The following is a 26,107-nucleotide window of genomic DNA, read 5'->3' as shown; positions in this document are numbered from 1 at the left end:
GCATCTGTTAGTTTCTTGAAGTTACTTTTTAATTTTACGCTTTATTTTACAGCAGACGCGAAGTGTAAATTTAGCACGGCTTTTTCAAATTCATTAAATTTTGGGGGGGCCCTTTTTGGCGTGGCATGGGTTGTAAAAAAAAAAAAAAATTTTTATTCTTCAATTTTCAGTCAAGAATAAAACAGTTCATTATTTGAAATAAGGTTCTGGTTTATTTATTTATTATTACTGTAGCTATCGTTCACTCTAATTTGACCTATAGGGGTCGCCGTGATCGCCGAAATCCCATACGGTGTCTACTAGTTGCCGTTCTCGTTGTAACAGTGCCTTTATTTTATTCCTCAAAGTTTTTAGGCAATTGCGAATTTCTGCTCTTGATTCCCTAGTTTTCAAGGTCCCACAACACGATTCCGAGGTTGATCTGTGCGTAGGGGTAGTTTAAAGCCCCTAAAGTTTTTGTTTTTTCAGGGAATCACTAAAAAATTTATAATTTGGTTCCCGAAATCATTTTTCATCGATTTTGAGGTAACTCATCATAAATTTAGGATCTCTACATGTGAAGGGTAGTTTTAATGTTGCTTAACTCCTTAATTAAACAATATGCAAGTTACTTTCCTATGGATTCCCAAGATAGAATTTCCAAGGCATAATAGTAGAATTTTTAAAATTTTTGGAAGTGGGGGTGATTTTAAAGATTGAAACTACTCCTGCGCACAAACAGGCCTCAGAATTCTAATGAGCAACCTAAAAAACCCCCTGAAAGAAAAAAGATTTCAGAGGCCGAGTTATGGATTTTTATATGATATACTGCAAATGAGAATGATTTTAGGGTGTTGAAACTACCCCTGCTTGCGAGTAGACCTTTGACTCGTCATCAGTGACCTCAAAAACACTCAAGAAAGGATTTTTTAGGTGAAATAATACATGTTGTTTTTAAGCATCTACAAAACGCAGAAAAATAAAAATTTTTTGAAACTTGGTACGGTTCAATCAGTTTCCGACATTTTTCAGTTTAGTCCGGATTTCCTACTTTAGTAAATTAGTTCTTAAAATCTTCAGTGGGGTGAAAAACAGTGTCATAAGCCCTTTAATAATTGCACACAATTTTTTGCTTATTCCTGAGGGTATGTAGAATGAGATGAAAATTGATTCAAGTGTGTGCCTCGAAAAAAAACTTTTTTTTTCGGAGCATGTAATTCCAAATTAGAAATGGATTTCTTTATAAATACGTATGAGCAATATATATACATAGACACAACACACTCGTGTGTTTCATGCTTTTTGTTGCTATTTCTAGTTAGATTTAAATGAAAAATCATTTTGTTTATGATTCATAAAAATTATGAAGTATATTTCTTCGTCCCTACAGCGACTTACCGTTGGAGAGGAAATACCGTGATAAATAACTCTTTCGTCTCTACTCGAATATTCGCGTTCTCGACTCTCCATTCACTGGATCTATCTGAAAAAGGGGTTCGCGTCTGGATCAAATGAACAACATAGAGTAACTTTGACTTTACTTCACGTATTTATTATAACAACGGAAATATCTTTCTTTGGTCCCAATTACACTTCCGCAATCCCTCAATCACAACCATGACATCAGTGGTGTGCTCAGAGAGACACGATGTCCGCTAATGCACACACACACACACGCACTCTTACACTCTTTTTCTTCCACGCAACTCTCGGTCAGGGCCAGGCCTCCCCAAAGCAGCTGGCTCTACGTGCATACACACACACCCTCACTTGGCCCGATCTCTAGTCTGCGGAGTAGGTTGCCATCACGGCCCTGAAAGGCCACGGTGACGTCCCTTAAGAGGTGCCCCAGCGTTTGCTTCCCGTCTATGCCCCCGCCTGTACCCTCTCTTCTCTCTCTCTCTCTCTCTCTCTCGATCCCCTTTCCTTCCTCACACACCTTGCCTGACGCGTCCGTTCTCACGTCTAGATGGAGGCCCAACCGTGGCACACAAAGATCACTGCCCTATGCCCCGATCCTTCCACTCCTACTCTCGCGTCTATCACTATAGCTGACAATTTCACCCGCGTCTCCACGTAATCTTCGCACTGTACCTTGGCGTATCCCGTGCTTCCTCACTGTAAGACAAGTCCACCATGAGCGTTGAGGGTCGCAGTCCGGGAAGTCGTCGCTGCGTGATACCTGGGCCTCTTTCGCCTGCTGTCTCGTACACCTCTCTTCTCGGGCTCGGCTCGGATCGTTACGGGAGGATGCTTCGTCTTAAGATGGCCGCCGTTCAGGGTCAGATGGGTTGAGTTTAGGCTTATTTTTCTGGGTCTTTCTTCTCGCTCACTCTCTCACTCGCTCTCTCTCTCTTTCGCACTTAATATTCACTTACTCTCTGCTCTTTGGCTCCACGTACTCTTTCCTACACTTTGCGCTCAGTGGTCTCACACCCACTAAACTCCTTAAAGTCGTCAGTCCCCAACTCGTCGCTCGGTAGGTCAACTAGTTATCTTTTGGCCCAGATACTCTGTCCCTACCTTATCCACCGATCTCTCTCATTCGTGTCGCCGCCGTGGCACTTACAAAAATCGCCATACGCACTCTTCATACTGCCTTGACCCATTGGCCCTTCGCGCCTCGTCCTTTCTTTTCCTTATGAAAAATTCGCTACAACAGAGCACACGGAAAAGACTATGGATATACATCAGCATGATTATTTAGCTTTAGAGCAGGGGCGTCGACTGTGGCGTGGCAAACAAAATTGAGAGCAAATTTTTGCCACGTCTAAAAATGCAATTAATAAATAAATTTAAATCTTAAATTATCACTGATTTAGTTAACAAAAAACATTATTTTTTAATTAAATACTGTACTAATTGACAATAATTTTGATTTTTCATGAATTTTAAGATTAAGTAATAATCAACATTGATTTTTAATTAGCCTCTACTGTCATTACTAATTAATTGTAATTTTTAATTGATTGTAAGCTTAATTACAAATTTATTGTAATTTCTTGGTTAATGAAACATTTCATTATGAATAAAATTTCGTTGCTCGTATTTTATGCAGTAAATCGAAATATTTAAGACCATACTAATAATTATTTAACACTCTTGCAAACGTTTGCATACAAGTTTAATGCTTAACCTATTTTTTTTATGATTATCGATACCGTAAATAAAAAGTTATTAAATTTGTTTAGGATTTAAAATGTATCAGCTCTAAAGTACAGCCCATTGGGTGTTTAAGAGCTTGTTATTTATTAGTTCAAAAACAAAGTCTATTTTGAGGCTTGGGAGGTTGGATACAATAAGTTTAGAAACACAAGTCTATTGGCTTGTTTGGCGTTAAAAAACTAGTTATTGATTGGTTAAAAAACTTTGGCCTACAGCCTGTCTCTTACGAGTTGCCTAGTTCGAAAGCACTGACTTTAGGCCTGTCTAGTGCTTAAGGGTTTGGTATTTTGCAGTTTACATGCAGAGTCCTCCAGCCTGTCTGAGGCTTAGGAATTTGAAACTGTTATTCTTAAATACACAGGCCTACGGTATGCCTGGGGCTTTGATATTTAGGGCTTAATGGTTTGGGATTTCGCAGCTTACATGCGCTGGTCTCCAGTCTATTCAGGGCTTAGGAGTTTGAGATTTTGTGGTTTAAATACACAGGCTGACGACCTGTCTGAAGATTAGGAGTTTGAAGCTGAATGGTTAAGAGCACAAGATATTTTAAATTTTCAAAAATTGATACCAGATTCCTAATCAGGGAGCTAAAAAACCCTTTTATACTATTCGTTTGTAAAAGTAAGACTGTTTCGGCTTCTTGTCGCCCTGTTAAGAAGTGCTTTACCCTTTTTACGGGTTGATCTTACGAAAATTCTGAAACCCGTCAATTTTGTGTAAGCAATTTTTTTTTATTGTTTTCATTATTTTTTTACTACACAATTGTTACTCAAGAACTAGATTTTACCCTCTCAAAAATGAGGGATGCAACCCCTACTGCTTAAAATAATGTTAATTACTTGTCCTTTGCACAGAAAAAAATCTTAATTCTTTATAGTAAAATATAAAGATATTTAAGAAAAAAGTTTTTGGGAGTAAATTAAGGGGTTATTTTGACCATTCCAAACCAAGTATAGGCCGAGAAAAAAAACACGTGCTTCTTATTTCTTCGTACTCTATTACATATTAAAATTTTATCAGAATCAGTGTCTTACAACCTGGATACTTCCCTTGTAAGTTGGAAACTTTGTTTCTAAAAATTTTATTCTATATCAAGACAAAATTCCTGGAAATTGTGTAAAGAAGTTTTGTCGATGACACCACTTTTGCTTTCATGTGCGAATACATGATTACCAGCTCAGTCTTGCAAATTTAATAGGCAAGATGCAATTCAAATTATTTTTAAATCTTATTGCAAATAAGACTAACAACCACCAATTAAATAGTAACATCAGCACTAAGTGGTCTCTTTTATATACATGCTAAAAATAACTGTATTCGCTTAAATTTCAGGCTCTAGACCTCAGATTTGGCAAGTATAGTGCAATAGACATGTGTTTCTTTTATTCTCACATTACCTTTCATTGATTTCGTGAACCAACCCAAGCAGAAATTATAAGAAGGCGGTGAGTAGGGCCTACTCAGACTGCTTCTCTAGCCTACTGAGGTTCTACGTTGGGAGCGTTAGGGGGTGTGTAGTAGGCCCTATGTCAGCTGTCTTAATTGGCGTCTCTAATCACATCACTAATTTATGAACATACTTGTATACATATAAGAATACAGTTTGCATTATAGTTAATCAAAGGCCATGCTTTATTTTTAGTGAACTGTATTTTATTTTTTTACAGAAAATTTTTTTATCACAGCATCGTTATTCCATATAGTTACAAACTCGCAACTTGAAAGCAATTTAATTCTTATCTTAACGTTAATTTGATCTGTAACATATAACTCTTTGTTTACTGCAAGTTGACCTAAGTGCATATTACTTCTGACCTAACTCTAAAGTTCTTTTGAATAACAATCAAATAAAATATATAATTAATTAATCTCTCACCTTACAGTTCACTTTCATTGCATATAAAAACACATTTACTCAGCTGAATGATAAAAAAAAACTTTTCTTGACTTGACAGTAGATAGATAAATGACAGTGTTCACATGACTGCATATGATAACCTTATAATTCATGTATGGTTCTTATCACAATTTTTAAAAGCAATAACAGTCGTTTGTAAAATCAAAACCTTGAGGAACGCTGATTAGTTGAGAACAAATGTTGGTAGATTTCAGTCAATAATATTATTTTTGTAAGGACACTTATAAAAATTTTAAAAAGACTCAATAAAAAACACCACTGACTTATGTATAAAAAAATGTACGCAACACTTAATTTGAAAACGTAATTAATATAACGGTAAATTTTTTTTACAAGGCAAGATAAAGGTCGGTTATGTAAGTTACCTAATATGTGCCTCGTACATGCCCCCTGACGAGCCTACTTACACTGGTAGGCTGCCTAAGTGGGGCCTCATGAGCTGAAGAGGTAACCAGCTTTTATTTCTGCTTGACAAGCATTTGACGGATGAATATCATCCTAAGCTCTTAATTATTGTTGGTTTTTCGATGACTGATAACTTCCTAATCAAAAGGAATCAGCATTTGTTAATAATAACAAATTGCATACATTTAATTCAAAATCTTTTAAAAAATAACATCAAAAAACATTATAGAGAATGACACCAAAATAATTAGATAGCACTGAAATTTCAAAAACAAAATGCACGTTACGGTTACTATTTAATTAAAAACTAGCGGAAAATCATAACATAAATTAAATGTTTAAAAGAAGCGGTAAATATAAGCTATAGAAATTGTCGTAGTGACAAAAAAGTGGTAAGAAATTTCAATGAGAATTCATACGGAAAACAAAAATTCTAATAAAAATTATTGTTCATCAAGGTTGAAAGTACATTATTCTTTATTAGTCTCTAAAGAAATAGTAAACTACACAACAATCCTTTTCAAATTTCATAAATTATGATTTTATGGATGCAGCATCTGAGAAAATTATTTTGCTTAAAACAAAAACCTTGAAAACAAAAACAAAATATGAAGAATTAAGCTTTTAACACTGAAGTAAATATAAAAATTTTTAATTTACGTTATATATATGCTTAGGAGCGCGCAGTGGCTCAGTTGGCTAGGTCGTGGATTGGCACGCTGGAGACCGTGGTTCGATTCCCGGCCAGTACGACTTTTTCGGGCAAGAACCTCTGTGATTTCTCACATGTGCTTTTTCAATGCTCCTCGGGGAGGGTTTTAGGCGACCTTCTTGCAGTAAAAATTGCCTAATTTTCCCCTACCCCCCTTCTCCCAGTAATGGGATGCCTCTCATCCCTCATCTCTTCCTTTTTTCAAGTGCTAAGTGCCCATAGAAGTGCCCTTATTAAAGGAGCCAGACGTAAAACACTATAATGTAGAAAAAAAATATACATGTATGTATGTTTAGCTATTTATTAAAATATAGTGTCTCGAATAGTATAACTTTCTCAGATTTCATCTTTATAACTTTCTCAGTATATCTTTTCAAATATCTAAGCATAAAAGTAACAATAGTGTCCAAAAAATCCCTAATACTTTTTTAGCTGGTATTTTTATTGAAATTCACAAAAAAACATGAAATGGAGGCAGATTGAGAGTTAAGCTAATTTACTCTGGATTTTGATGACAGTATACTGAATAACATCAGTATTTAAAATTTATAAAGTAGCTAAAGCAGGTGTAAAATATAGAACACCTTTGTGTAATATTAATTACTATTAAATGCGGTACATGCAGGTATAAGACTATTGCACAACAACTTATACAATCTCTTTTTGTGGTGGCCTTGAATTGTAAGGTGGCTTTATTATCCATTGGCCAACAACGTTTTCTTGTAAGGAAACTACTGAAAATTCTTCTGGTTTGAAGTATTTATCAGCATTATAGAAGCCATGAATACTGATAATGAAATCCATCATGCGTTTGATAAGTGTTTTTGGAATTGTGAATGTTAAAGTTAAAAACTTTTTTTTTTAATGTATTCGTTATTTGACAAGGCTCTTTTCTTTACTGTTTCTGTTACTACTCGTATCACATTGGTAACACTGAGTGAATAATAAGAACAACCTGTATTTATAACTTACATCTATTAGAACTAGTGACATCTGCCCACCCACGGCGCTGCGTAAGATCGAGCAATCTTTTTCTTCATGAGTAAGTATCAGATGCAGCTTTCCTTCTCTCTATATACATGAGCCAATCAGTCAGTTGGATAGCTCAGAAGCACAACTTTAATTTCAAAAATTGTTCTTAGATCTTATTCTTGAATTATAATTAACATATTCTAATGGTTCTTTCATATTGTTAAAAAATTTGTTAGTAAGGAAAAACTATTTTATACGAGGAACTAAGCACATTTTTGGATTTCATTAAAAATATATCCAATCCTTTATTGCAGAAACATTTCTGATCACTCATGAAGAGCTAATGTTAAAGGCGTGATATTTGCATGGCGAATGGTCATTGTTGAGATTTGTAAGAGCTGGGCATGCGTACTCCTACAATAGTTACCACTTTAAAAGTGTAGAAAACATGAAAGACTTGCACTAGTATTACATTTTATCGTATGGGTACATATATAGATACTTACTGAGATAGTTTTTCTTCAAGGTATGTTTTTTTTAAGACCCTTGACGAAAACCGTTTCTGTGTCAACCAGATCAGTTTTAAATGTATTAAGTGCTCTTTCATAGGAAATGTTTCCAACATTCCAGCTTATACCATGGAAACAGGTTAGTAACGAACGATTTTGCTTTTTGTTCGTATGTGACAAATTTTCCCACTCAACAGGTGGTTTAAGTACTATTACAACTGCCATGGAATTTCTGCTTTTTCCAAGCTCAACATATTAAATTTCTTTAATAATAAATTTATTATTTGCAGTCCTAAAACCCTGAATATCTACAACATACTCCATCACAAAAAAAAAGAAACATACTTTTTTTGGTCGAGGGTATACAAACAAACGAATACCACAGTAAAGCACATTATACTGAGTACCAAATGAATTATCCAAAACCTTTGGATGTGAACTGAGCATAACTCTTTATCTCTATGTGTCTAAAATAGATTTCTCACGATGTAAATTTTATTGATGTTATACTTTTTTGTTATACTTTTAAGACCTATGGCTATATACACTTGGTCGTAGGATGCAGGTAGCAAGTTTGCCGGAGCTTCGGGAAATAGTGTAAATTTCAAGATTCTATAATATTTGAAGTAGTGATATATTAATAATATTTTTTTATTCAAATGCGATCTATTTTATGAATTATTTACAATTCATTTACAGAATTACAATTTAAGTTATTCAATTTTTAGTATGCGACATACTTTTTTTTCTTTATTTTATTATTAACTTCTTCCTCTGGCCTTTATCTTTCTAATAAATACTTAACTTCAACTATTTCTGGAGATTATTTGCCAGGCAACTTTGAAGAAATGCATATGCCTGTAACTTCTAGTAAATGGGACAAATTGATTATTTGTGGCACCTGCATTGAATGGGGTGAAGATGTGCTTAAGTCGAGCGATACTCTTTGCGGTGAAATATGCCCAATTACTGTTTCAAGAGAGTAAAAACTTTCTAGGTATAAGCAAGTTGAAGGAATTGGTGATTTCTGAACTACTTCGATGTTACTGACTGATAAACGTGAATCTTCATAATATATTCAACAAAAAGTTTTCAAAAATGCTTAAGAGAAAAGAAAAAACAAAAGATAAGAAGAAGCGTTGAAAGAAGACTGGAGAAGATAATTAAAGTAATCAAACTCACTTTCAAATACCAAATTTTTTAAATTGCCAATGTTAGTTGTGGTTTCTGCTGGATGCAAAACAATTAACAGATGATCAAAAGCTGCTGTCTCCATAACGCGTTCTGCTCGAAGAGCGTCAAAACTGTCCATGTTTAGAGAGATCGGTGATCTTCGAACTTCGATGAATTTAAATAATACAAATTTTAATACTGATAGAAATAAATGAATTGAAATTAAAAGCATTGAAAGGAAAAAAAAAAAAAAACAACTTACCGATAACTGCTAAGTTTTCATCATAAGCTGATAAAAGTATCGAATAATTTTTAAAAATCGTTGCCTTTCAGTTGCCCCAGAAAGATTTCATGTAAAATATTAGCACTAGGTGGCATTTTGATAAAAAAATTTCAGAACTCTCAATCCTCTTCGAGCTCAATCTTGTTTGTTTTATAAACTAGTCGTGTTCTTGAGATTATAATATTATTATCTGACTGATTGGTTCAGAATAATGTTTTTAAATGATGGATATCAAAAGCTACTTAGCCTTCCCTAACCTTAGAGTGACTACTCCGATCCAATAAGAAAATAGCTGCGTTAGAAAAGGATACAAGTGCAATACGAAAACAACACAGTTAGAAAAAGATACAAGTGCAAAACCCACCCCTGCAGTCCCCTTCCTTGATATATGTGCAAAGTATGTGAAACTATGATTCATACCTATGCTATGCACTAAAACCCTCTCCCTTGATCTCATGCACACAGGTAATTCTTTAGATGTAGGAATTTTTCCTTCTACTATAAGATATTCAAATTTTTAAATAGCCAATCAGAAATAACATACGCCCTCCTCTCCTCACCATTCTACACATTTGCATGCACTTTCTGAAGGATTTAAGGGTTGCTCTTGACCTTAACTTTAAACCATAACTAGTAAATCATGCAAGAAGCCCCCAACTTGGGGCAGTATTCATACGACCAGGAATCATCTGTCATCAAAATAAGACACTTTTATTTTATAACTGATGAAGCTTGGCTCTTTCTCACCCTCATCATTTTTTTATTTGTTATATCTTATCTATTACTTTGGCTGCATAATTAATTACAAAAGTTCTATTTTAACTTTCTCCGCAGCAATGATCTTGAGTGTTCTTTCAATTTTTCTTCTTTTTATTAAAATAACACTTTCACCACAAGAACGATGGCAAAGATCTGTTCTTACTCTCTCTGCAAAAATGATGTTAAGAGTTTTTCAATTTTGTTTTTTTTTTGATTGAAATTTGAAAAAATCTTCTATTAAAAATAATTTTGGTTTTATGAACATAATATTTTTTTACGGCAAAAAAAAATGTTGAAACATAGCAACTGATGAGATCTGAAGGTATAAAGAACAAATTTTTTTTCGTGTGTTAAAAATTTTTGCAAAGGATTATGAAAAAAAGTCGGTGATTGTAGACCCTATGAGTCATGCGTTACACGTGGAGGATCCCTAAGCAGATTGTGTGGTAGCAGCCTCAATGGAAGCTGTAGATCCTGATTAACTTGCTGCTATGGAACCTCTTGGAGATGATGCTTAAGATGCAGTACCCACAGAAGATTTTTGTTAAGAAAAAAAAATTAGAAAAAATTGTAGTGTTTTATATTGAATCTCAATATTTTGTACTATTTTCTTTATAAATATTATGCTTCTTTTTTATGTCAAGAAAATACTCAAACAGCATCTGAAGCTGCATAGATGGATGAAATCGTGGCTGTTAAATCACTACTAACAGCTTCATCATCATTAGTGGTGGATGGAGCAAAATTAGAGTGTCAAAACTGCGCCAGAATCAATAAAAGAAGTAGGCGGTAAAGAAGAAAAACTGTAACAAGGCAAAATGGCCTTCATGTTCCAAAATGCTCTTGCTGATGCAATGTACATTCAAAGAGCAGAAAGTCGAAGCTTCTCCAAATTTGTTTGTTTTTCGGGAGCTGTATATACGCTGAGAGGAGGAGAAAAGGACGCCAACGGACAACCAGCTGAGATGCAGACACAGCAGTGCCAGCGGGAAAAGACAAGAAGAATACGAAGGCAACTACCGAGATACAATACAGCTGCTGTTTTGAGAGTGACTGTGAGAGAAGATACGTGGCAGAAGCAACGGTGGCGGCCATTGCTCAAACAAGAGATCGTGAGTCAGTCTGGAGTAGAGCCTCGAGCTGTACGCTTAAGTGAGACAGCGAGAGTTTCGATAATTTTGCGGTTTTTCGTGGTGAGAGTTGAGAGAGTTTTCGAGAAGGTGCGTAGAGTGTTGAAAGAAAAGAGTTGTGTGAGCGGAAGCCTAGCAGCTGCTGTGTTCTTCTAGGACAATGACGTCTTCAGGTCAAGAACTATGGAGGCCGCTGAGACAAAAAAAATAGGGTAAGAGAGAGGAAGAAGAGAAAAAGTGAAGCCATAAGACGAACGACCTGCTCAAGAACCCCAGACAACATGGCGCTGGGTTGGACTCACAGACGTTTGATTGGGAGTTACGACTAGAGAGTGAAAGAGAGAGAGTGTAGTGTAGACAGTACAAGAGAGAGAGAGAAAGAGAAGTGGTGTAGGGGTTGACAAGATAAGGTGGATGAGAAACCGCGAGGTGCATGCCTGAGAGTGCCACCATTGTTCGCGGGTTTTGTCGTATGTGAAGGTAACGAACAGTGTTGAGAGAGAGAGAGAGAGAGAATATATTAGGGTCTAGGATTGTGGACGGAGAGTAAGTATGTGTATGTTAGCGTGGGTCTAGGACTAAAAAAAGCTCCTCCTGGTCCAGAACGAGCCAGACGTGGTGGACGAGCGCTCATGGCTCGCGGGGTATGAGGCAAAGTCGGTGCAGTGCAGTCCAGAGAACGAGGTGAAGCGTTTTGTAGTGTATTGTGTACCAAGATACTGTGTATTAGTGTAAGTGATTAAATAAAGAAATAGATAAAGGTAAATGTTTGTGTGTTGAATGAATAGCTCTCCCCATAGAACGGGTGAGCTCCCGCGCCAATCCCCCTTTTTCAGGAGAAGAAGCCCAAGAGATGAGAGGGACAGAGGTGACGAACGTGATCGAGATTTGTTAATGCTTTGTTGGCGCCTTTTTTTGTTTGTAGGTCAAGAAACAGTGTTACAGAACACGTCCAGCCAACACTGAATCAAACAGTGCTGACAGCAGCAGCACTAGCAGCCGTTTAGGAAACATTCCAACACTTACATTAAGTATAATGAATGTGATAACTGAAAAAGAAAACGATATAATATGGTACGTTGAAAGTTTGAATACTATAACTATTAAAAAGAAGTTAAGACATTAACTGTATTTCACATAAAAAATTCATTCTTTTTTCAGTTAGCAACCACAGTTTCTACCACAGCATAAAGCTCCTTTGTTGATTTCAGCATTTGTAAAACTGTTATGTAACAAGCTTCTAACAAATAATTTAAGAATAGACCAACGAATATCCAAATATTTTAGCCTTGATGGTGAAGACAGCTCTTAAAAATCAAAGGCCTAAGGTAATCGAATGAGGAATAAAAAAGATAATAAGCAAACGAAAGAAAGAACGTGCAAAAATTTTAAAACAGTAAGTCCAGATTAAAAAGAGAATTGAAGAGGCTTCAGAAAAAAAAAAGAAAAGCTACGGAAAAGCTCCATTAATGGAGTTTAGCTTTTACTGCAAAAAAAAAGAGCAAGCCGAAAGCACCCGACTATAGAAAACTGCTTAGATGATTTTTGTAAGAAAAAAAAAATGTCATAAGTTTAAGCTCCTCAATTTTCAAAAAATCACAACAAAGAAAAAGTAGTAGTAGTAGCAGTAGTTGTAGTAGTGTAGTAGTGATAGTAGTGATAGTATGAATCCTTAAAATTAAATGAATGTAAATATAAATTTTCTAAATAGTAAAGTAAATTGAAAGAAAAACAAACAAATTTTGACTCTTTAATTTTGTGATGTGTCTTATACAAACAACTGTGAGTTTTCTCCTCCCCCTTATCCCTACTATTTTTTGAAGTTTCTGTTTTTTAATTAATTTAGAGCTGTTTAAACAGCTCATTTTCATGTAATCTGTAAGCCAATAAACTTGCAGTTTCGAGTTAGCTATGGCTACCACACAACATTTTAATTATGTAGCCCACCACCTGTGGCAAACATATCAACAAACTACTAATAGATATGATGTTTCTCATATTCAAATTCAATTGGATACCAATCTTACGGTTCTTAAGGATAGTGATTTTTTTTTTTTTTTTTATAAAAAATTAGGAATTTTTACTTAGGAATCACAGGAGCAGCAAGAAGATTAACTATTAAGTTTAAAGTTTTTGTATCAGACAGTGATTGTGAAGTTGAAGCAGCCATTACAGCATTCCAAAATAAACCCAAAATGTTTGTACCGGAAAATAATATCGAAATCGAGTCAACTGGAAAATTTGAAAATAACTTCGGGAAATACGTTGAAGCTGAAGGTACAGCTACAGTAATGGGGTCAACAACACTTGTAGTAGCTGAGAGCAACAAAACAGTTAGTTCCAAAGATGTTAATAGTGCTTTCGAAAGACGAATCATGACAGCATCTATTGTTAACTTAAGACATTAAGATTTGAGAAATTTTTTTAAAGACGCAAAAAAGTAGCTTTTAACCAAATACAATAGCCTTTTAACAAACATGAACCACTATCAGTTAACACAGTATTGTTATTTTAATATGTTACAGTCAAAGATAACATTAAAAATATGGATATAAAATTTTTAAATACTAAGTTACAATCCATTTATCAAACAACTCATTTACTCGATTGGTTTGATAAAAATGTGCAACAACCATCTGAGAAAAGTATGGATGACTTTGAAAATGCCGGTGCTAACTGGTTTTTATGTTCAATATTAAATTTAGTCATCAACATTGAAAAATTAAATCCTATGCAAGGTAGCACGTTTACAGACCTTACCAGACTACATTAAAAAAAATTGCTTGTGTAAATATTGTTAACACTGACAATCAATGCTTTAAATAGCTTATTTTATCAGCAATGCATCTGGTTAATAAAAGTGCAAATCATGTCTTAAATTATACAAGATACGAGAACGAGTTGAATTTTAGTGATATTGAGTTCCCTGTTGCCCCTAAAAAAATTTCCAAATTTGAAAAACAAAATAATATTTCAGTTGAATTATATTTAAAAAAAAAAAAGTTAATACTTATTATGTCTGCCTAAGTCATTTATTAGGTAACAAAAAAAAAATCGTGTTAAACTTTAGGTTTTGAAAAGTTTTTATATTGATGATAATGAGGAAGACGATGATAAAATCAATATAGAAGACGATTCAAATACCGAGTATTACTATCATTATGTTTGGATTAAAAATTTATCACGTTTAATACGCAACCAGTTGTCTGAAGATTAGCATACCATCAACATATGTGACCGATGCCTTCACTACTTTTGGTCGAAAGATAAATTGAAAGCATGTGAAAGAGATTGCAAAAATATGAATAGTTGCAAAATTATTCTACCTAAAAAAAAAAAAGAGTACATACTTGAACTTAAAAATGTTTGATACAAGAACCAAGTACCTCTTGTTATCCATGCAGATTTTTAATGTTTGTTAGAACCTGTAGAAAATAAACGTGCGTAACAACATAATGTAGCGCATAGTATTGGATGTTTTATAAAATGCAGTTATGATGATAGGAAATCCAAGTATAAAAGTTATAGGCAAAATTATTAAAATCATGAAGATACCTGCTAAATGGTTTTTCAATATTCTCCACCTTCTTGCTTTAAAACTAGAAGAATTGCATAAAAATCCTACCAAGATGATTGGTTTTACAACAGCAAAGGTCATATATGATCAACCTTCTTTATGTCATACATGTAACCATCTCTTCAGTTTAGTTGATGAAAAAGTAGGAGGTCACGACAATGAGAATGTGACAATCTGACTGAAAAGTGCGCATATTTTTTTTACTGTAATAATAAATATTACTTTCTAAACCAAACAAAAAATATTTTCCTATTGTAGGTCCCACGCATAGCAAGTGTAATATTAATCATCATGATTCACAAATAAAACCTATGATGTTTTATAACATAAACGGTTATGATTCTCATTTGTTGATGAAGAAACTTGCTATTAAAAGTTTTATCGTTTAAAAAAAGATCTTTACACTCTCATAAATTAAACAATTAAGTCAAATGAAAAGCCAAGTACGTTTAATCTGTTAAATTTAAGTTTAATTAAGGCTTTGGGGGCCACTTAGCGGTGACAGCAAATTTTTATTTTTGTTAATGTCAGTCTTACAAAGTTGTGGAATCAAGATCTAAACACGATCAAATTCTTTTTGCATAACATACTTTTAATGTAACACTTGTTTAACTATTCTTGCTGTCTCATAACTTTTTACCAACGGAATCAAACGTAGTAATTTATATTTTGGACTGGTGCATAGTGCAAACTGTACATCTAATACATAAATGTGATGTTTTGTAATAAGTTTAAGAAAATAGCAGTATATTCTATGGATGTACTTTATGTGAGATTTACAAATAGTATCAATAGAAAGTAACAATTACTCAGCTTTTATATGTTAACTTACAATTACTGGATTTAATCGTATTAATATTATAATCATAGTATGATACTACGCCAAAAAACTACTTGTCTCTTGACTTGAGTTTCACAACTCTGCAAATCTCATAAGGCTATTTATGAGAGTAAATATGATTTGTTCCCACTTTAGAATGGATTTCAAGTTTTAGAAGAATTTTAATTCAACACGTAAAACATGACTTATCTTTTAATTTTAAAAAAACATACTTTTTATTCAGTATACTTTACAAGTCATGTAAAATTGTAATAATTATCACTTAAAACTAATATTGTACTTTACTAAATATGCATAATTTGATAGAGTATTAATCGTATGATTACAGTCACTTCGACGTTCAAATTCTTTGTAGTTCTCATCTGAGTGTCATTTTATTAATCTTCATTTATCTTGTGCTAGTGTATTTTTTTAAACTTGTGTATTTTTACAATTGGATTTTTTTTCTAAATTAAAGAAAAAAAATGTAAAAAAAATAATTAAAAGCACTTGAAAAATGTATTCGAGTGTATGCTGTTAGATAATATTGGAGTAAAAAATTAACAAATGACAAAAAAGATGCATAAGAATTCGTGCTTGAAAAACTTTTATAAAAAATTGTAAGCCATGTAAAAAAATACCTGCAGCCTAGAGCGAATACTTAGTGGATCATTTTCTATGCGAATTCCTATTGGATGAAAATCATCATAACTGGGTGGATACTATTCAGGGCAAGCCCTGTTTTTCTATTGGCTACAGCTCGATAGTTGTCATGGTGACACTTAGTCTTGTCAACCAACGAGCTTCAATCATAAATATCCTGAACCTACTCAGTACATACTCCATCGTTGTTTTGAAGTCACTGAGATAACTACATTTCAGATACAGAATCCCACAAGATCTCACAGTGTACAGTACATAGTTTAACGTTAAAAAGCATACACTGCCTATCCTTCTTTTATTCCTTCACATCTTTATATTTCTATTTTCTTTTGGTGATTTCTTTAAGCTGTATTAACGTCTTTTTAGGACACTTTTCCCTAATATTCAAAATAAAAAAGTCTATTTTTCTGATTATATTTTACTAAGTTCAAAATATGTGTGTAGTAAAAGGCTACAAAAAGATAATAAGCGGACAATTTTTAATTTTAAAATATAAAGTCGGATAAAACGCTTACTAAAATTATTTGCACGTTGATAGTATACACATTTATAGCATTTAGTTCAGACTTTCTGTATGAGCAGCTGATAAAAAACATTTAAACTATGGAGGGCATTTCATAAATATCATACGTTATAATTTTTTTGACGGCATCAACCTGGCTAACGACCTTCCCAATGGTGCTGGCCCAGTCGGCGGTGTTAGTAACTCCGTCGGCGGGGGCGCCGGATCAGACGAAAGTGGGACTGGTGGATCTGTTAGTGCAGGAGTAACATTATCTTCTCCACTCTCATCTGCTACCCTTAGTTTAGAACATCAACAGTTCAATATTTTTCCAGCTATTTTCAGCAGACAGCTAAATTTTTCAGCTGCAAATTGTAACCAAAATAAACTGATGGATGAACTTAGACCCAATCTTGGACTGTTAGGTGTTAATTTAATGGAAAACGATGTTTTTCATCTTAATCACAGTCAAGACAAGCGAAAGTGCAGTAGTAATAGCTCAAATGAGCAGGATTTTGGTATTTATGGCGTGCATCAAAACATGGACACTAGCTCACCATCACCTACAATAAATTCAAGTAGAAATAGTGTCAATACAGCACCTACAGTAAGTAAGTATCTTTTATGTTATCGTCTGTATTCTGTTTTTCAATTGCACGTTACTTTTCTAGTTTCATATTCTTATGAATCAACCAACCACACATTGGCCTCAAATAGCAGCTGTTAAACTAGTACCATAAACACAAAATACTAAACATTTTCTTACGGTTTCATGGAAATTTAAGGCATAAAGGTGATTTTAAAAAAGTAAGTGAAAGTAATCCATGAATTTTACTTTGAAGAACAGCAAGCTTTTTTGCTAGGCTTAACATGTCAAACCCTTCAACTTTTGAAGTGAAAATTTTGTTAAATCAATCTTAAGATTTTCAAAAAGCATTTAATTGACTACTATGGCGTAAATATCATTTTTAGTTGTTCATAACGTGCAAAAAAGCTGTAGTATGTACACGTATATTATTTTTCTTCATTTAACATCAAACTACTAAGTTATTCTGAAATGTCGTATAAATAGCTGATTTTTTTCTAAGTTCTGCAGCCCTGAATTTCATCAAAATTTTTTTTGCCGCATTTTCCTGATCAAAAATAATTATTACAGTATTTAAGTAAAAGTCACTTCTTAATCACACATACTCACACGTACTCATACAAATAAACAATTGTACTTCACAGAAACTTATCACGTAGACTTATTAGCAGTACAAAATTATTTTTGTGCCAAAAGTTACTAATATATAAAGAAGCCGTTTAGCATGGAAGGAACATTGGTGGGCTAGTAGCTACAAATAAAAAGTATGGTATTTATAATGCTCACTTCAAAAATATGCTTATAAAAAATTTTGTTTTCTTGTTGTATTAACACTGTTAGAATTTCTTCGTTCTACAGTGATCCAATGAGTCATTTTTTATTACGTCATTACTGAGACTTGTAGTTTCAAAGTCATAAGACTTCTACATTAGAATATAAGACGACTCTGTATGAAATAAACAAAAGTTAAGATACAATGAAAAAGAAGATGAGCAAATCATTATTTGATAAGCTACTTAATTTCTTTTAATAAGTTCTTTACCTTATTACAATAAACAAGATACTTATCAGTAATAGGACACAATAGGATATTAATCAATCATTCTTTAAACACGAACATTCTTTAAGATACAGCTCTTATAAGAAGTAAACATCTCTTACATTAATTTTTCTGTGAATAACTTACGCCAATGAATTCTTAAAACATGCACTATCACATTAAGGAGGTTCAATCCCTCGCCATAGTCCATGCAACGCTCTTTATAGTTCTGTATGTTATTTGTCTTTCTCGCTTTCCTGTGACAACATAGCCTTTTGTAGTTTCTACCTCAGTTCTTTATTATTTTTTCCCTCACTAGTATCCTCAAGATGTTTCATAAAATCAAATACGATCATCAGATATATTGTTATTATTAATTAAATTTTCGTCTTATGTTCATTGTTAATAAACGAGGTAAATGCAGTAGAAGCACTTTAAAAGACGACAACCCGTAAACCTACATGTAAAAATGAGCTAAGAATGAATAATAATTATTCAGCTCCTAGAAACCCTCATGCCTTTAAATTTTGACATTGTCATTGGTATGATTTTATTCACTAGTACAAAAATTTTTACACAATTTTCATTATTAACTCGTTTACCAATAAAATTACCTTGAGTAGTTATTTTGTTCATTGTGTTACCTATATAATTAAGATATATTTAAGATAACATTATGCATTTTAGATAACTGTGTGCATTAATATACAGCGATCTTATTCAAACTTGAAAAGGTTTTAAATAATTCAAAAGTGATTAAATAGCTGCAAGTGGTACGAAGTTAAAAGCATTAGGTTTTGCCAATGTTTAAGCTACTGTTACTTTTAAATAAATCCACGAGCTGGTGAAAATCCAAATATTGCTGGTCAATTATTTGATTCAAGCTCATTAGTCCATAGCCCAAGGGGTTTTTCAATCTTACGTTTTCTAGTAGAGAAAAAATTCGTTATTCCCCTACAGAATTTCTCCACAAATACAGGAAAAAAGGTTTTATCCACTTTAAGATTCGGCTTGATTCATTCAAGTAACTATTTATAAAAAAATTTCAATATTTAATTAAGTTTTTTGCTTGTGTATCCACTTCTATTGCTCTGAAGGAAACTTTTTGACTCTAAATCTTTTCGTTGTTAAGCTTTATATAATAAACGCGCTTTTGCAAATCTGTTATTTACTGTTAATAACACGTGAATGGCAAAAAAGTTCGGAAAAAAATTTGTTTCACCAAAAATTTTTTGATTAACGTAAAGAAGCTATCATATTAATTTTGACATAACGGTAAAGAAATTGAGATGTTAAATCATACATACTATAGCTGCTTGTAAAACTGCAAAAAAGTTAATAGTTTTTTGTTCATTAATTTTCTTAAGGGAAATTTCGGCGTGTTATTACAAACTTTACCTTAGGTTTATCTACATTTTGCTTCCGTAAAGACATTGTATTTAATACTAATAATAATAGCCCACAACAAAAAAATTTGATTTTTGTGAATTTCAACGTTTTGCCACAAAAAATTTTATTTTTTTAATATTTAAAGCAATTGAAAATGTCTCAGTCGTTATTAAAACTTTTTGTTTTAGATTTGAGTAAGTTTTGTAAACTAGGCATGTTCAATACTATATTTGTAACTTTATAATAATGTAGAACTAAGTGAAGATAAACGCTAGCCGTAGTCCAAATTTATACAAAACTTTGACAGTGTGATGCAGAAATACATGAAGATAATACACAAATTTTTTCGCTATAAAAAATTTAATTATCCGTACGTTATTGCGAAAAACGCCAATTTCTTGTATCTCGACTTCAGAGTAAGCTGAAGCACTCCCTTTTCTTTTCTAAATTTCTTTTTTATATGACAAATGCAAAAGCGTATGTTTGAAAAAAAAAATTTGCTAAACGGACTAAGTTATTTGAAATTTTTGGGATTGCAAAATATAATTTTTGGTAAAAAAACTTCCCAATTCACAAAAAATCAATTTGTTCTGTGTGTTATCATTACTTACCATAAATACAATGTTTTTACCAAAGCGAAATGTCAATAAACCGTGAAGTTTGTCATAACACTTCAAAGTCTTGCTTTGAAGAATTAATTAATAAAAACTAACAATTCTCATGCAATTTTTTAAATAGCTATGGGTTGTGTAACTGCACATCAATATTTTTTCAAGATTATGTTTTAATTAACATGATTTTTTTTTTTACATCGACCGAAGTTTTAAAAAAAAAAAGTTTTTTTTTACTTTCTTGCCATTTACTTGTTATTCACAGTTAATAACGGATTGAAAAAAAAACCTGTTTTATAGGAAATTTGATGACAAAGAGTTTTGCCGTCGAACAGTTTTTCTAGGGGCAATAAAAGCAGAAGTAGAAGCAGAAAATCAAATACAAAATTAGCGTTTGTTCTTACATTGTTGAATAAATAAATAAAGCCGATTTTTGATTTAAACAAAAAAATTTTTTTCATATTCCTTGAAAAATTCTGTAGGGAAGTTACCAATTCTTTTTAACTGTGAAGAGTGATAAAGGTCCTGATTGGATCAAAAAGCTGAAGTAAAAGTTCTTGTATAGCTTGTTTTTCGTAAGCTTCCTATATTTTGAATGTTAAAAATCCTTTTAGTATATTGTTCTCAGTATGTGGGTAAATAATGCTTTTTGATAATCACAATTTATGGCTACATCCTTGTGAAGTTATTGACCTACAGTTTTATTGTATTCAATCCTCACTAGAACAACTTCATAAATTCTTTAAGGAAGAATTCTAATTTTCTGTAAATTTTGTCTAATTTCTATGATGGTTTGTTATACTTGTAACTAAAATAAATGTTAGCCACAAATGAATTAGAAACAAATTTATTTCCATTGACATAAAAGTCTCAAAAGCGGACCATGATACCCAGAGTTAAAACATACACTCCACTGAATCACGGTAAGATCTGCTAATTGACAAAATTAAAAGGTAAATATGTTTTATGAGATAAATTGTTATTCCATTATAAAATTTTTGAAGCCTGTAAATATAAGATATGTATTATTTTACATTAATTATAAGCTGTGCAAAGTTTTAATTTTTGTTTGTTTTTATTTTGAAAAAGCAAAATATTTTTTGAATAATTGTAGTTTTGTATGATTGAGTACTCGGATCTTACTTTTTTCTTATTAAAGTTCTATTTTGCATCACTTAAAACAACTTGACACTGTCTTAATTTTAACGTATTTTATTTTAATTTTCATAAAATATCAATCAAACTTAATAAAATAGTGTTACCAATACAAAAAATGATGAAAACTTTTTTTGTTAATGTTGACATTTCATGGGCATTGTGGCATCCATCACTAAAATTATGGCTGACTTGCGTCTAAAGCAATACTTTGAACCATGTCTTCTTCTTTTTTTCTTGAACCTTACACAAAAACTGTCATTGCTTTTTCATGAAACTCGGGAAGGATTTAGTAACGATAAGTGATATTTTTAAATATGAATAGTCATTGCAGAGCCAATTTTTAAGTTTTCCCATGAAGCATGTGTAAACAAAATTTAACTTAAAATCTTAGTGAATAGTTTTCAATAGCCCCAAAACTTGAATGATCATCGTCTACCAATGTATAATTACAGTTTTTAAGTGCGTTTTCAACACAATGCTTGTGTCTATCGTAAATTATTTATTAATGGAACTGAAACATAGATAATTTTTTTTCCGCTTGATTTCAACTTTATCAACTTATTTTTTTCTGATATGATGAATTACGACACTGGTTCATACTTCTGCACTATCAGATATGCTAGAAGCAAGTCCTAGCTGCTTATCTTCAGACAAACAAAAACTTACTACTACAAGAGTTAAAATATTTTACACTCGATATCATATTTTGAAAAGTAATATTTGCTCATAATTTATAGGTAACTGTTGGAAAAATTTACGTTATAAACAGAGAATAATTGTTGTCAAACAAAAATAGACTTTCTGTGTTTCAACTCAATTTTCATAACATTGACTGAATGTGTGTAGTCAGTAAATACTTATGTAGCATTTAAAAATTAATACAAAATTTTTTTACTACATCTGAAGCTAGTGAAGATTCTAAAGCACAATTTATTTGTGGCTCAATCATAATTTGGAATTAAAGTAACTCCTTAAACCAAACAACTTTCTATGAAATTACCTAATAACCATTGCCAACATTAGTTACAGAAGAGTAAGTTTTCAGTGATAGGACTTCATACACAGAACTAATAACAATAAATTACGACCTAGTCTATAACGTATTACACTTCAGGTTCCCCAAAAATCAGATGAAGTTATTGAATAACTTCCGAATACTTACTGAAAAAAGTACTCTTTGTGCTGAAGTAGATGATACCTGAACAGCTCTTCGAGTATATATATATTTTTTTTTCAATTGCAGCAAAAAGCTCAACCTTAAAATTTGCGTGTGAATAACCTTGAATCCAAAACAGTTGGCGAAGAATTTTTTAAAATGACATTTATTTTATTGACCATTGTGAAGAAGGTAATAGTAAAAATAAATACTATCTTGTAACACACTTGCTGAGTTAAAAACTTTTTATTGATAATTTTTACAAATTTTTCAAGTATTTTGGACGTGCCTATGTTTGAAAAAGATACCAAATTAAAAAGAAATTTTAATTTCTTTCATTATAGTTACAAGCCTAAACATAAAAAAGAATTGGAATTAGGTAATGTTTAAAAGCTGTTTGACTCCTAAGCAAATGAGCATTTTTTAAAAGATGGATTAATCAGAATTCTTATTTACTTCCAACACAAATGTAAAAAATAAAAAATGTGTTATGTTGTGGCATAACGTATTTCAAATGTATTCTATTGTATTTTCGTTCAATTAGACAGACCGGTACCTTATTAGGATAAATCTTTCTCGAGGTAAGACCTGGCAGAGTTTTTTGGCGATTACAGGTAGTATTTGTAACAAAGACTTTTTCAAAAAAAAGTTAAAACTAAGAATAACAGCTGTTAACATGATTATAAATGAGTAATATACATTTTACAAAGATTGAGCGTACCCTTTCCGAAGTATTTAAGATATTTCTATTTGCATATTTTAACATTAGAAACAATTAAAAAATGCTTGTTTTCATGAATATCTGAAAAAAACTTTTTTAAGACTCTTGAAAAAAAAAATAGTATAATCAGTAAAATAATAATAAGATATATCAAACAAAACAATAACGTGGAATGCATGCTGTTCTCAAAAAAAATTACAAAGCAGTTAGTATTTTTATGAAATGATTAAATTTTTATTTTTTTATCTTTTCATCAAATTCGTCGCCCTTTTTTTGCTACATTTTTGAATGATATAAAAGGATAAATACATAATAAATATCAATGACTTAAACAAAATAATAAGTATCTGCTGTACTATATAGGATATGACATAGTGGGGATACTCAAACACCTTAATACTAGGGGAGCTAGGGGGTAATTGTAACAACTTTTAGAAAAAAAAAAAAAAAATACTTTATTACCTGTTTGCCATTTTAGTATAAAAAAGAGCGTTAGTTAATAGCTAAACCACTTCTTTATCGTATTTATTGATAAGAAAAAATACGAAAATTACTTAAAATTACTTATATTACAACGAAAACTATACATAATAAGACCTTAAATATTGTAATGTTGTCTTTTTATGTTATTGCTACAAAAAATTTATATAGACTTCAAGATGATTTGATTCTAACACTTTTGGCAAGTTATAACTCTACAAACAACAATTGAGGGCCTCATCATACACAACGTTATAACAAACAGTTGTATTTAATGGAGGCTTAAACATTATTATGTTTCTGTCGATAATATTGTTCGAACAAAGATGAAAAAACTCCAATATGCTCTTTTATGGATAACTACTACTACGAATGTTTAAAGTATTATTAAAACTCATGTATGGAGTTGTCTATAAGAAGGATTGCTTAATTTTAATTTAGTTTTTTATGGTACTCTAAATAAATTAATGTATTACTACCTAAAGCTTATAAATATTCCTTATTATTTTGTACGGTGCTAAAAGTATAAATTAGAGTTTAAATACCTGACTAGGTATATTGGTTTTATAAATACGCTCAAAATTACACTTTCTTCATTGAATTCAATCTTTAAATAAAAATTTTAAAATTAATGAATGAGTTGGGTGGTAATGCAATCAAAGATTTTATATTCAATAATCAACAACGTTTCGGCCACTACAGTTAGCTCATGTCAAATGGCCCTCATAAAGTATAAAATCTAAAACATAAGAACTAAATGTAGGAAATAATTTAAGGACAGCATGTTATTTAAGAAATCTGCACTATAACTAACTTTTACAATCGTTACACGACAGTGACTATGAGCAGCACGCAAGATAGTGAAGCGGTGAATAGAATATTCAAATATAATCGCACAAATTTTATATGAAGGCTGCTCATATACATGTGTGTATCGTATACGTCTGTGCATGGTAATATGATAAACAATAACCTCTAGGGTTAGGATGCAAAGCAACCAATAAATTCTGGACGTTTTCAATGATTTTGCTAATTAAATGTTTGTAACACACTCTTAAAATAATCTTATTTAGTATTTTGTTAATATTATTAGAAATATTACACATGCGTAACATTTCCGATAGTAATTGTTTGAATTCATTATTTTCTGTATTTAATATTTCTACTCTGTCAAAATTAAATACATCATGGTTTTTTTAATGTGCTCTGCTAGTTCTGATTTTACTCTTAAATATTTACAACTAGTTTTACTTACAAATAAAAGCATTCAGTTTTTTAAAAACAGTAGAACAAGTAAATTCTTACTACGAATAATTATCTGGGTTGACACTTCAGTATGAGTTGGATTATGTAATCGTTTTTTTATGCATTTATTGATGAAGTTAACTTAGTAACTGCTAGCTTATAACATTTTTTGTAATTTCTAGATTGTAACCTTATTAATAAGTACAAAAAAAATAATTTCACAATGTAAAGAGTATCAAAGTCTTAACGTAGGCAGTTATTTTGGATTTGTAGTGATAGTTTACTAACTGTTAGAAGAATAACGAGTAAGAACAATGCGAAAATTGCTTCTTAAAGTATTAATAAGTTCTTAAAGTTTGTCAAACTTAAAAAGAATTAAGTAAATAATAACGATGAATGTTGTATTGTACATTAAATAAATTTTAATAAGTGTAAATCGTGTTACACGGGCCAATTATGTAGATATCTTAGATAAGAATTAACAAACATAAAAGTGGATATGAATAGTCAATTGAAAAAATAGTATCGTTAGATCACATTACAAAATGTATAATTTATTTAATTTGTTTAAAGTAACGATATAAGATTCTAGAAATGATGAATTCCAACAAATACTATAAGAAAAAATGCACATTTATGGATGCATGCATGCTAACTCTAATATTAATAACAGTGTACTAAGGAGAAAAAATTTACAGTTATACTACGAAACTTTAATTTAAAAATTTATTAAAAATAAAAAAAAATTTCTAGTTGTTGCACTTTCTAGTTACTATGATTATGTACCTTTCATCATAATACGAGTAGACATATATACGACAACGTTAATATATAAAATATGTGCTAAAATATTTGAATATTGCCTTTACCGTTTCATCATCTTGCATGCTAGGGGTAATCACTGCCGTGTGACGATTATAAGGGTTAGCTATATGGCAGATTTTATAGATAATTATTTCTATCCTTAAATTATTTAATAGATTCAGATTTTATGTTTCAGATTTCATACCCAAATGAAGATCTTAACATTGTATAACTGTACGGGACGAAACGTTATTAAGTATTAAAAATTAAATCTTTGATAGTATTAGTACGCTCATCATTATTTGTTTAAATTAATAACTAGTTTTCGAGCTTTGAAGTATTTAAGCATAA

General features: G+C 31.8%; 1 protein-coding gene across 3 annotated transcripts in view; it reads left to right on the top strand.

Annotated features, from left to right (window-relative positions):
- The first annotated feature begins 16,689 nt into the window (after nt 1-16,689).
- The window catches only part of LOC106636699 (homeobox protein unc-42), a 639,872-nt gene continuing 630,454 nt past the window's right edge, over nt 16,690-26,107 (top strand). The window contains exon 1 of one of the 3 annotated variants that reach the window (XM_089589253.1): nt 16,690-17,178. In XM_089589253.1, the coding sequence (XP_089445379.1) occupies nt 16,959-17,178 (220 nt within the window). In that variant the 5' untranslated portion in view covers nt 16,690-16,958. The remainder of the gene's footprint in view (nt 17,179-26,107) is intronic. The other 2 variants (XM_089589252.1, XM_089589251.1) reach the window with 2 other exon arrangements.

This window comes from Copidosoma floridanum, unplaced genomic scaffold (genome assembly GCF_036245765.1).
Source record: "Copidosoma floridanum isolate Cflo_tuat_1 unplaced genomic scaffold, Cflo_Japanese_pri ptg000008l, whole genome shotgun sequence".
Lineage (NCBI taxonomy): Eukaryota > Metazoa > Arthropoda > Insecta > Hymenoptera > Encyrtidae > Copidosoma > Copidosoma floridanum.
Note: the sequence above shows the minus strand (reverse complement) of the source record. Positions and strands in the feature narration are given on the sequence as shown.